Source organism: Vombatus ursinus, unplaced genomic scaffold (genome assembly GCF_900497805.2).
Source record: "Vombatus ursinus unplaced genomic scaffold, bare-nosed wombat genome assembly UNPS02014833.1, whole genome shotgun sequence".
In the NCBI taxonomy this organism is placed as follows: domain Eukaryota; kingdom Metazoa; phylum Chordata; class Mammalia; order Diprotodontia; family Vombatidae; genus Vombatus; species Vombatus ursinus.
In genome coordinates, this window is record NW_020954611.1 from 9,490,577 (window position 1) to 9,503,788 (window position 13,212).

Here is a 13,212-nt window from a genome sequence, read left to right on the forward strand (position 1 = left end):
GTGCAACTTTCCTCAAAATTCAAATGGTTGTTGTTAGGAATGATTTCCTCTTTTCCATTGTGCCTTTGAAATTTGTTTCTCAGAAGAATAATATAGGATGGTCTGGAAAAAATGTGTATTGAATCAGGTATCCTGACTTTATTTGTGAATCCTTAAAAAAAGCCAATCCAACTTAAAAAACATACTGCCTCTAGCTTACAGAGTAGTTCAGAGGAAAATGAAAGCATTAAAGAGTTGGAGGAAGTGTAGGATTTTTGTTTTGTTTGTTGATTAGTTGTGTCTGACTCTTCGTGACTCTATTTGGTGTTTCCTTGGCAAAGATACTAGAGTGGTGTGCCATTTCCTGCTCCAGCTCATTTTACAGATGAGGAAACTGAAGCAAACAAGGTTAAATGACTTGCTCAGGGTCACACAACTAGTAAGATCTGAGGCTGGATTTGAATTCAGATCCTCCTAACTCCAGAGCTGGAACTCTATCTACTGTGCCACCTAACTGTCCTGAAGGAGGTGGTAGCAATAAAATTTTTTATTAGTATTACAGTTACCTTAACCCCAATTGCCTCACCAAAAAAAAGAGCCACTATAGCATTACAGTTAAGCTGTCACATCTTTTATAACCTTATCTTAAGGCCAACAGGAGTGATTATTGTTACTATTATTGAATGAATTCTTTTAAATTTGAAAGTTGGAATTCCTTAGGAGTGTTACAAAATTCCAATCCAATGCTTAAAAAGGCCCGAAGTCTTTTTTTTCCCACAGTAAAAAGATTGTGTACATTTTGGTTAAGAGAAATCTGTGAAGAAAATGAGAAATATAAATACTCTTTATAAAGGAAAATAAAATTGCCTTTCTGCCAATAAAAACAAAATCAGCCTTTTAAAAAAATCAAGGAGATTTTTAAGTTCAGTGTGTGATACTTTGTAGTTTTTGTAAGTGACTGCTTTGAATCTATGATAAATGAGAATAAATAGTACCTTAAGAAATGGGAAACTTTATGAATGAAAGTTATTAAATGAAGAAGATACCAGTAAATATTTGAGATTGAGTAAAATTTAAAATATTTGTTGCTTGAGGTTTTTTAAATATTAATACAAACACAGTAAAAACAAATAGTAATACCCATTGTATCTGGAAGTTATATTTTCAGTTTTTCTCAAACTTCCAGAATGCAGTTGCAAGCCCAAAGTTGAGTGAAAAGAGTTCACAGTAACAGAAACAATTGTTAACAGAGTCCTAGAGCTATTAACAAGTATTTGACTCTTTTAGTCTCCATGAACTTAAAGAACGTGTGGGGAAGGGTACCAATAAATTTAGTTTTGGTTGTGAATTACTCAGGTTAACAACTAAGTGTTGCTCTGAGGCTAGAGGAGGCAATCATTGACATGGCCAGAAAGGAATCCTTACTATAGGAAGTTTGGGCACCTTATAGAATATTGGATCCGAGCAAAGTTATGGGAAGGTGGAGATAGTTATTTGAGAGGGCTCCATAGAATGGAGAGGGTTCCATAGAATGGAACAAAAAGGTGTGTCAACTAAATATGCTGATAAGCAGAAAGCAAGGGAAGAAGTGAGACTTTAAATGAGAACCTCTTTACAATTAATGACTGAAATTGGCCAAGATTTCCATTTCCAATAACTGTTCTTCTCTAGATCTGTAGATTAGAGTAAATAAAAAACACTATTCGGGCTCTGTGTCCTTTTCTACATTAAAGAAATGTAATGACCTGTAGGCATGGACAAGGGGACAGATAACATCAGAAAGGCATAAAAGAGCTTAATGTGGTGGGACCCAGGGACTGTATCTGTAGCCACTTTGTGTTCTGCTGCAGTTCAGGTTGCTTCTGCCATACCTGCAGAAGTCGTCATTCTTGTTGGCTTTGAAGCAGGCTCAAAGAGATTGTGAAGGAGGAATGGAAAAAAGGGGAGAGTTTAAAGGGGCTCATGGAGTGGAATAGAACGGAGCTCCAACTCTGCTACAATAGCAGTGATAATAATATTAATAGATAACTGGTGAAAAAATCCTAATAATAGGATCATTTTGGGAAGAAAGTAAAAAATATGAATCTCATAGGAAGAAGAGCATGAGGCAGAAGCATGAGTGTACCATAGATATTGTAGGGCATAACAAAGCCTGTTCTGGGGAGGCTGGAAAATCTCTTGAGCTCAGGAGTTCTGAGCTCAAAATTTGATATTAATAATGTGAGTTGGGTGAGGAAGGGTACCAACTTACCTAAGGAGGGTCAAATTGGCCTATATCAGAAATGGAGCAGTCATGGCTCCAAACCAATCAGTAGTGGGATTGAAACTGTAAGAGTAGCCCCTGTACTTCCAACCTATGCAACACAGGGAGATCTAATCTTAAACACACAAATAAACAAACTGAAGTGTAAGCTGACTTGATTTTTTGTGTTTCCCCTGGGTGGGGGTAAGATAAATCTCCTCCAAATACGTATATATATATCTGACCAAAAGAGGCAATCAGTATTTCTGCTCCATGCCCTTGAGTCTAAAGACTGTTAAAAAGGTGAAAGTTTCATGGAGGAGAGTGAGCTTCTAAGGAAGAATGAGAAATGTTGACTAAGGATTTATAATGAACTTGCATGGTAGAAAGGATTATGGAGAATGTTTGAAAATTATAAAAGATTGTAATAGAAGGAATATTAATTAGAATGGACTGGTGGGTTAAATTTTTTGGTGAATTTCAGGATGCATTCTTAGAAATCTAGACTTATGAAAGTGTTAAATATGTTGAAATTCACCAGAGGAGATTCATTCTTATGTCTGATATTTTAAACTCGCAATATTCTATTCTTGGAAATTACTGCTAATTTTATAAACAACATTATGCTTAGGAGTAGGATATAGCATGTGGAGATTTTACAGAGAAATTCATAATTATAGAATATAGGTATCTGTTTTATAAGAAACAACTTAGATAATCTTTCATAGCCTTTACCAATGACACATTTTTTTCTTCTGATTTAGTAGCATTTTGTGGTTCTTAGACTATTTGATGTGACTGCTTTAATTTTTTTATAAGAAATAAAATTTTAGATAGCAATCAAAATAGAAAATAGAATTCCTATTTATAAGGAAGAATAGATCATTTCTTAGATGAAAATACCCCTTTTGTAATTTTTTTCTTATTTTAATTAAGAAAAATATAATCCTCAGTCTTCAAGCTTGCATAAACTATGAAAAGATTGTAAATTCAGGCTCCCTAGGAGGCCAGCCAATTCATCAGAAAGCTTTCCCTCCCCTTTTGCCTTCACTTAAAAAAATTTAAATCAGCCCCATAGCTAAAAACTTTTGTTCCAAAGAGGCAGAAGTTTGTGTAATACAAGAGTTTTCACTTCCTTTTAAAGACTAACTCTAAAAGCCACATCATAGAATCAGAATTAGTAGGATCAACATAGAGACAAATTTTAATATATAAACTGCATTTTGCTCTTCCATAATAAGTTAATATATTTAATTATACTTTTATAAAATACATTATTGTGAATTTTAAGAGAAATAAACATGCCATATAGTATTTCTGAATCTTCATAGAATTGTTAGATTTTTATTACCTCATAAGAAAGTTTATAATGAAAAATTGATTTCTTTTTGAATTATAAAGATAAAGTAGTATTTTCTCGGTCTATTCTTGGGAGGAGTTTTGATCTGTCATTAAGACATATAAACACATGTATACATACATACATACCATTACATTATACCCCCCCCACACACAAAGAATGGTTAGTTGCCAGTGCTGAGTTTTCAATAACAGATTTATGATGAGTAATAGAACTTGAGAGAAAGAATGGAATAATTGGAAACTAATTACAAATTATTTTTAAATGAATGCTGGGCATTTGATTTACTACTTTAAGAAGTAAAATAAGATAACAAAATAAACTAAGGCTTTAACTTAAATCTGGCAAATTTATGTTTTTGAAGTATTCCATTCTCATTTGATATTTTTTTTACTACAGTGGAATTGTCGCAGCAGAAATGATCCCTACCATAGCTAAAACACAAAACATTGTTTTCATGTTATTACAAATAAAATGCATTGCATTTTAATTTTGTGATTCTATGGTGTTTTAAAAATAATATCTGCAACCTGCTCCATAAATTTAAAATAATTTTGAAATTTTGCTAATTTGAACATATAAACAAATGAATTTTTTTTTAGGTTGGGGGTTGGGAGTTTGTGTGTTATTGTTCTTGTGATTGGCAGTGAAAGCCTTATTTCACAGCTTGCAGTGAGGAGCTATTGGGTAAAAGGTGGCTGTGCCCCACAAGTTAAATTCAAAAAGTGTCAATCAAGACTTCACATAGGTTACTTAGAGAATGCATTTTCTTACTGGTTTCACCAAATGTCGTCTCATGCTGTCTTTGATTGGCACAGCCTGGCAGGGAGGATGGATGAATCTGTCACCGGCTGGTTAATTGTGTTGCTGGTCTCAGCCTGACATCAGGTCTTTGACTCTTAAGTGACTCAATACAAAACAAATTAGCAGATTGTAGTCATATTTCTCATTCTATATGCTTTGACTTTGTTGAATGGAGTCCATAAATCATATTGACTGACACTCTAGTAAATGATGAAAGCTGCTTTTGAGGTAGCTAGTGTGGATCTAGAAAGCAGCACTGTGAAGGTGCCATGGAAGGATGCATATGGCTGACCCTTTGGGAATTTCTTAGGAGCCAAATGTCTCTTTACTGCAATTGTTCTTAAAAGAAAGGCTTTTGGGTACTGCAAAAAGGATCTAATATGTCAGCAGATTCTCTTTTACAAGTTCCTTTGAAATACAAGAAGTTTATCTAAGGGTTTTCTCCTTTTACAACATGTATTTCAGCAAAATGTTAGATGGTGGGTTAAAAAATTGTTGTCCTTAAAAACTTCAGCAGGTGTTTTTACTTATAGATTAGTTCCTTATTTTTTGAACTTAATTTGTTGAAGCCAAAGAACAAGCTAATGATGTTGCAATTAATTTTTCAAACGTGAACAGTAGATATTCCACAGTTGTTTGCAATTGGAAAGCTATTCCATTTTTTGGCAAATAAGTGCATCTTTTTTTGTTTCGCATAATGAAAGAAGTAGAACATGCTAAATGAAAAGCCCTGGCATATGAAAAGCATCTTATCTCAGTATTCTAGATGGCAATATGTTATTAAGGGCATAACAGTAATGACAACACAATTCAAAGAAAGACTTCAATCAGTGGCTTTCACTATAAATACTGATGATGGAAATGACTTACTAGAGACATTTTATGTGTATTTGTATTTGAAATGTTAACATTTTTTCTATTTTCAATTTCAAAATAAATACCAAAAGCAATTTAAAAGAGTATGATATGTAAATTTCCCAAGTTGGAAGTATTGAATGTTTAAAAGCACCACGCAGACAACTAATAAAATAATAGTTAAAATAATTTTATGCCTGCATCTTTATTAACCCTAATTTTATATTCATATCTGAAAGGAAAACTTCAGTTTCATTTGCATATTTATAAAGTACTTTATAATTCATTTAATATTGTATCATTGAGAATAATAAGCCTGTAGTTACTATACATAGTTTAAAGAAATATCTAAATTTTGCTACAGATGTATTGAAAGGAAGAATTAAATGCACATATATATACATGTATATGTATTTGCTTTTGAAGTACTTATTTTCCCCAGATTTTTTGAGTGTCTTATGTTTTAGTTCTATTATCATTATTTTCTGCTCTAATACTGTTATTATTATTATGTACTAATTTGTAGCATCTGTTTTTGATCATAAAGGCTCATTAAGAGTATCTTTTACTTATATGCAATATTTGCATATAAAATAAATTGAATGCTAAAACTTTTTTGACAACTTATAAATCTGCTTATGCAGTTATTACATTATAGTAACAACATAAGTAGAAGATGGAGCTAATTTGATGGAACAGTACATTCAACTAAAATACTTGTTCATTGAATCAGAATGACATTTCTATTATATATTTTAGGTCTATTCCATTGTAATTAAATGAATTTCCATTTATTCTTTTCCTTTTTCTTTTCTTTATTTTCCCCCTATTCATTTTGATATTATGCTGCTTGAGGAATAATATTGCATGTCTACCAGATTAATTCCTGTTGGGTTTGGGATCTTGAAGCATGCATGTTGACTTGCGTTTTTTTGTATTGTTTTATATATTTGTTTTCAGCAGTTCATCAGTGTCTCTCAAATATGTTGTTCATACTTGTTTTCTTCTGTAAGATTTTTGTTTGAAAAATTGACATCTCAATTTAGATATATAGTTTTTTTTAAACTGTGCATGGTGTTTAATGCTAATGGCTCATTTATGCAAACTTAAAATTTCTAATCTGTCTTGTGAAGTGTCTGATTTTTAAAAAATGTATGATGTTTAATAATATTATTTGAAAATATATGCTTTTATCTCATCAATTTTTGTACTTCTAACAATTATTATGAAGTTTTTTTGCACCGAGATTTCTAGCTTTTGTGTTTGATATCTTTTTTTTTTTCATTTAGAACATGTTTTTTAGGCTCCTGTTGTTTTATTTGTCTTTGACTGTTGTATGTAGGAAAAACATAATTAAATAAGGAATTTTACTGTAACATGTTGTTGATGCGAGTAAGACAAAAATGCAGCTTTTTATGCTCCCCAAAGTACAACTTTCTGACTAAATAATGGGGTTTTGCATACCACATTGGAAAAACAATGGTTTATAAACTGTATGCTATAGCACATACTTGTCTCTTACTTCACTTAATATGTTAATATTTCATTTGTAACATACTAAGAATTATATTGTAACATTTTACTAAAAGTAATCACTAAGTTTTAAATTTTCAACATTCACCAACTTTGAAAAGTAAAATTTATGCTTAAAATCATTATAGTGTTATGGTTGGAGACAGCTCTGAAATGTAAACACTCAGATTTAAGTTGTCTTTATAGAAAAAGTTTTGATAATGTTGTAGAAGAAAATATTTTAACAGTTTGTACAAGTTGTAAGAAAGATACAGTTATGTTTTTCTTGGTTATACATTTCTAAATTCTAATTTAGAAAATTAATGTTAGTAATTTGTAAGGTTTTTTTTGTAAGTTCTGTTGATTAATTTTGTAAGTTCTATTGATCTCTAAAACTAACAGATGACTTATGAAAAACAGATTCTGTTGACAGGTGATACATTTAAAAATGTTCATAAAAACTGTTATAAATTATCTTTTTTATAAGAAAGCAATATACTCAGCCATGGTCCTTTTTCAGATTTAGGTCATTGTTATTTGTGACTTCATGCAGTTAACTTGTATAATTCATGGATTACATTAATTTTTTACTTTAATTGCATAAAGGATGCCTTATCCTATTTTTGACAAAATTGCTGTGATCATAGATCAGTAAAGTATACTTATATTTGAATTTTTATTCTTATAAAAATGTTTGTTGTTTTTCAGGTGATAAAAATAATGACTGATGATTATTGAACATGTATTTTAGTTTATCTTTGTGCCATTACAACTTTAATGTTATTATCTGAGAAATAAAAGTAAATGGCAGCACTGTTTAATTCCTAGTCCTAGGGCAAATGCATTGAGTATTCTGAAATTTAAAGGACTGATAATTATAAATAGAAAACTAATCTTAAGATTTGATGAGGTCTCACTTAACTGATATTTTATGATGTCTTTGTGTATGTGGTTTTCTCTTTATTAGGGAAAAGTTGCCCAGACAGCTTGTATGTCAGCCTGCCAGCATCTGTCAACATCCTTAATGCAGATGTTGTTGGACAATGAGTTAAAACAGATAAGCATGGGAGCTGTTCAGCAATTTAACTTAGATGTCATACAGTGTGAATGTAAGTACCTTATTCTGAATATTAGTTAAATCCATTTCATTTCCAGGAGCTTATTTTTTAATTAGGTGAAATAATCTAAGCACAATTCAGAAACTTAAGAGGCCAAGAGGGATACATGGCTCTAAATAAACTTCCAGCAGCCGTAGCTTCTGGGAAGCCTGCTGCCTTGCTCCTCAGGGGAGGAAATAAGATCAGCCACAGAGCTAGGGGATGCCAGAGAGGGGTGTAGAAGTGGAAAAGTAAAAAATAAATGACAATCCATCTTCCTACCTTTCACATTTTACTTTCTCTAAATCAGGGGTTCTTTTTTGTATTAGGTCTATGAAGCCTAAGGACCCCTTCTCGGAATGAATGAAATAAATAATGAAATATGTGTGTGTGTGTGTGTGTGTGTGTGTGTGTGTGTGTGTGTAAATATATATATATAAAATTACAAAGGAAACCAATTATATTGAAATAAAATTATCAGAAATATTAAAAAAAAACCAAGTTCACAGACCCCAGATTAAAAATACTTGCTCTAGGTAGTCCAGTCTTTTCAATAATGTCATGTAGTTTCCCCCAACATTTCATTCTGAATGAACTTAATCTGTAGAACCAGTTCTTTTTTCTTTTTTGCTGTTAAGCATTCTGTTATGACTGAATATTTTCTTGTATTCTGAATCTTTTTTCTTTCTTCCTGCAATTCTTAGGCAAAGCACCATAAGAAAGTATCCATTTTACAGATGAGGAAACTGTCTCAGAGAAGTTTTACCTGACATGGCCAGAGTCACAGCTAATAAGTGTCAGCATTAGATCAGGAACCTAGATCCCAATATTAGATGTTACTTTGTATTAGCATGAAATATATGTAAAATGCGTGACTGTGGACATGTGTACAACTGAACAATTTTTAGATAGTGTTTTATAGGACCAATTCAATAGGGATTTGTTTAAATTGATGAAAACTCCTGGTTGGCAAATTCCACCTTATCATAAACTCAAGTACTCAGCAATTTAGTCAGGCACCACTGGTGAGAAATTGAAAATCAGTGGGGCACAAGGGGGATTATAAATACTTATGTGAGGCAAATTTTGAGATAATAAATCTTGTATTGGAGAGTGACTTTTAAAGAATAAAGAGATTAGAACCATATATTTCTAAGAGTGGCCCTATTTGCTTATGAACCTGCTCATTTCTTTCAAGGAAAAAGTTAAAAAGGAAAGTTTTCTTTTATGAAAAGAGAAAGGAAGAAAGAAAAGGGGTCTGTACCTCCGATAAAGATAAATGGCTTAGAAAAAAGGAAAAATTTTAGATTTTTAGAGGGAATTATTGTTCCCTTAGATACACTTTCATTTTTTTCTCTTCAATCAGGAGCTATCCTTGCTTCACTCTTCCTTAATTTTTTTTCTTGCAGCAAATTGTCCAGCTCACAAACAATTAAGATCATTTCTACGCTATAACTATTGAGCATCTAATTCCTTCATGTTCCTTAGAAGCTGCCTCATCAGCTCAACTTGAAGACTTGTTTATTCAGGAATCATCTCACATAGACATTAGTTAACCCATTTTTCGTGCCTGCTAATTTTCAATGGTCTGTTGGTGGTGCTGAGATAAATTGTTGCATCCTTTAGGTTATTGACAGATGATCATTACTTGAATATTGGATTTGTTACTTCAAGGTAGAAACTGCCTTTCTTTTAGGTTCAAATGACAAGGAACAGATCTCTTTATTATTGTTGAAGTTTGCCACAGAACCTCTCTTGCTGGGAATTTACATCCCTAAATGTATACAAAGAACTTATACACTTATTCGAAGAATCACAGAATGTCAGAATTGGAAGAGCTCTCAGAGGCCATCTACTCCAACTGGTATTTATAGAGGAAATCCTTGTAGAACATCCTCAACCTCCCAAATAACATTTGCTTGAAGTCCTATGGCTAGGAGAACTCAATAATATCGCAAGGTGCTTCATTTCTTTCACTAAACTGAAAAATTGGCTTAACTAGCAGAAAGTCAGTGAGAAATCCCTCTGCCCCTGCACTAGAGACTTTATGTATATACATACATACATACACATACATACACATACATACATATATACATACATATATACTTTATAATGAACAAATTAGAGCATTAACTCTTGGGGTTTTAATGTACATGTAATTAATTTTAATTTTCCTAACTTTATGGCATAAAAGAATCCCAGTACATTGACTATCAAAGAATTATACAAAACCATTTAAATAATTTATTTTCTCTAATGGCAGAGTGTCTTTTTTGTTTTTGTTTTTTTTGGTTAGGCAGTGGGGTTGAGTGACTTGCCCAGGGTCACACAACTAGTAAATGTTATGTGTCTAAGGCCGGATTTGAACTCAGGTCTTCCTGAATCCAGGGCCGGTGCTCTATCCACTATGCCACCTAGCTGCATTAAAATAATCCTAAAGAGGCAACCTAGAAACTAAAAAGGAAATATACTATTTGTATACTTGGGTAGCAACAGAATTGGGATAGCTGACAGTTGGAGGGATAGAACTCATTATTTGACTAGATAGGTTGGGAATTGGTAAGTAATACAAATTAAGTCCAGGAAGATCAGCCCGGGCAAAGAGATCTTGGAGACAGAGGTTTGGAGCCCAGGCAGAGAAGTCTAGACTCCAGGAAAGTCAGATAGTAGGGATCAAGAAGTCCAGGTTAGAAAACTGGAACATATGATCAGAATCCTAGGCAGAAGAGCCAGGAAGTATAGAGTTAAGATTGTTGACTGTCAGTATAGTAGAGAGTGGGGCATTTGAAGATGATGAGATGGAAAAGGACACAGAACCTTGTGTGATGCTTGGATGCTACTGTGACAGTGGGAAGCAGTTGAATGTAGTCGAGACTGATTATACCAATACCTCCACTTGAGTATTTAGGGGAGCTGAGTAGTGGGAAGGCAATTAGTCTTCAAGGGATGATAGGATTTAAAGCTCAAAGTGAACTTAGACATCCTATGATCCAAACTCCCCACTCTGCAGATGAGGAAATTGAAATCCTGCTAATATGTGATGAGTCTGATCACAAAGCTCATGTATCTTACTGCTTTTAGTCTTAGATATTATTTCTGTCAGGTTACCTCACATCTCAGGACCTTAGTCTCCTTACCTGTTAAATGATGAAGTTATACCTGTTATCCCAAGGTCCCTTCCAGAGAGCATCTTGATGGCCACTAGTAAGGAAGTTATGTGAAATAAAGCTGGAGAGGCAACTTGGAATTGGATTGTGGAGGGGGCCTTAAATGCTGGGCTAAGGCAATTTTATCTTGTTGCTAATGCTCATTATTGATGGGGTTGTGATCTAGACCCCAGAAAGGAAAAACCCTGGACTTCCCCCCCCCCCCCATGGCCAAATCTCTGGCGGTTGCCTGAGGCTATAATTCCATCAACTTTCATTGTGGCTACACCCAATCTCCCCTCTATTGTCTTACCGCCCTGTGGCCCCCGGCCATTTCCCACCCTCAATCCTAGCTAGGCTCCATTCTCCCTTGGCCACGAGGTCCAAGTCCCAGGAATTCTATTACTTCATAGAGTCCTTGGCCACTCCTAGATCCCTCCCATAGGTTTTCTGTATGTAAGGTCCATCTTGTCTCCATTAAGATGCTCAGATTCTTAGAATCTAGGCAGTGGCCCATAGATGCTCAGATTCCTTAAGAGTCTGGCTAATATGGTGAATCTTCAATAAACCTTGTCTTTGGCTGAAAGAAGGCTTGGGTTGAATTTTTTCGGGCAGGACCTGCGTGTTGTGATTTTGGGGTCCCAGCACCCCTGAACCCCTCCGTATCATTTTGGAACTGCCTTACCCCAAGTTCTTCTCCAGCCAAGACTGGAAGGTATGTGAGCTTCCCTCCTCCCTCTTTTCTTGCTCTGCAGTTTGAGTCGCTCTCCAAGCACCAAGGCTTGGAGGTGCTTTTCGGGCAGACAGTTATGAGGCTGTCTTGAGCCCAGCCTGATGCTCTCAGGCTTTCGGTCCAGTGGGTTGGTTCAAGGCCATGGACTTGGGTACACCTTCCGCGGCATAGAGGACAAGGACGGACGCCCTATCTGGAAGTGTATGCTCAATTCTGTTAATTCTGTCAGTGCTAGGGAATTGGGGAAAACTGCAGTTGCTTTTTGGTTCCCTGAGGCTTACTTACTCCCTTCCCTCTGCACCTCTGAATCCTCCTTCATGGAGGTCACAGGGAAAGTTAGAACAGCTAATGGATGTTCTAATAAACTTTGTCTTTGACTGAAAGAAGGCGTGGGTCGAATTCTTTTGGGCAGGACCCGCGGGTTGTGATTTTGGGGTCCCAGCACCCCTGAACCCCTAAACCGCATCAGTTATTATATGTGGCAAATCTGAGATTGAAATTCAGATCTTGTAATTAGCAAGATCTTAGCAGGCCCAAATTGACTTGCTGAAATATTAAGCTGTGTAGAGTTTGAGAAGCCTCATAACATAAATCTGCATCACCCATAAACCTTCACGAATAAAGAAGACAATGTACATAGAAGTACTCAAATATTCAAATGTGTCCTTGATCTCATCAATTTGGAAGTTTCAGTAGTGCAGATCACACCCCATTCGTTCCTTCAAATCATTTGTAACTCTTATTGATGTCAACTCATAAATTCAACAGAGGAGGTCAGCGTCACATTTTTCCTGACATTGTGGGAGTATCTGTAGAACACACTGGTAGTTCACTTGTCCTTTAATCAGTCAGTCAGCAAGCATTTATTAAGTACTTATGTGTTACACACTATGCTAAACACTGGGAATACAAATGCAAACCAAAAGAGCATTCTTGTTCCCAAATAGCATTGCATTCTAATGGAGGTGAGAGGTTAGGGGGAAAGGGAAGAGGGGTGAAGGTGCTTGGTGTGTATATGGAGGTGGAGAGGCACAGTAGAGACAGCTCAGAGTACAGTTCAGACTGGAGAATAATGAGACATGTCTGGTCTGGGCACCCTCCTTAAGTAAAGGTTCTGGGAAGAGCCATTCAATCAGAGGAAGAGGCCACAAGGGCCTTCTTGTGAATTTTCTGACTGGAGTGAACTTTCGGAATTGAAGAGCTTTCTGAGTCATGGTAGAGAAATTTTGGAGTGCAGTGAAGCCTGGAAAGGAAAGAGATCATTTCTTATTCTTGCCACCTAACCACCCCTTCTTCTCTTTCTATCAGATAATTTCTTGATGACATCTTTTATTCCTCTTCACCCCCTTCTTCCTACTTCCTCATTGGTTATATATTGCAGCCTGCTTACACCCATCATATGCCTCTCCATTGCCAAAGTGGAAGAGGAGGAAGGGGAGTGCTGATATACTGTCAGAAGCAAGACGTGATAGCTTATGATC

At 35.0% G+C, this 13,212-nt stretch overlaps 1 protein-coding gene across 4 annotated transcripts in view; it reads left to right on the forward strand.

Moving 5' to 3' along the window:
- Positions 1 to 13,212, forward strand: part of EXOC6 (exocyst complex component 6) — a 207,342-nt gene that overhangs the window by 141,176 nt on the left and 52,954 nt on the right. For all 4 annotated transcript variants that reach the window (XM_027839891.1, XM_027839886.1, XM_027839889.1 and 1 more), the window contains exon 19: positions 7,720 to 7,861. In XM_027839891.1, coding sequence (XP_027695692.1) covers positions 7,720 to 7,861 — 142 coding nt within the window. The remainder of the gene's footprint in view (positions 1 to 7,719; positions 7,862 to 13,212) is intronic.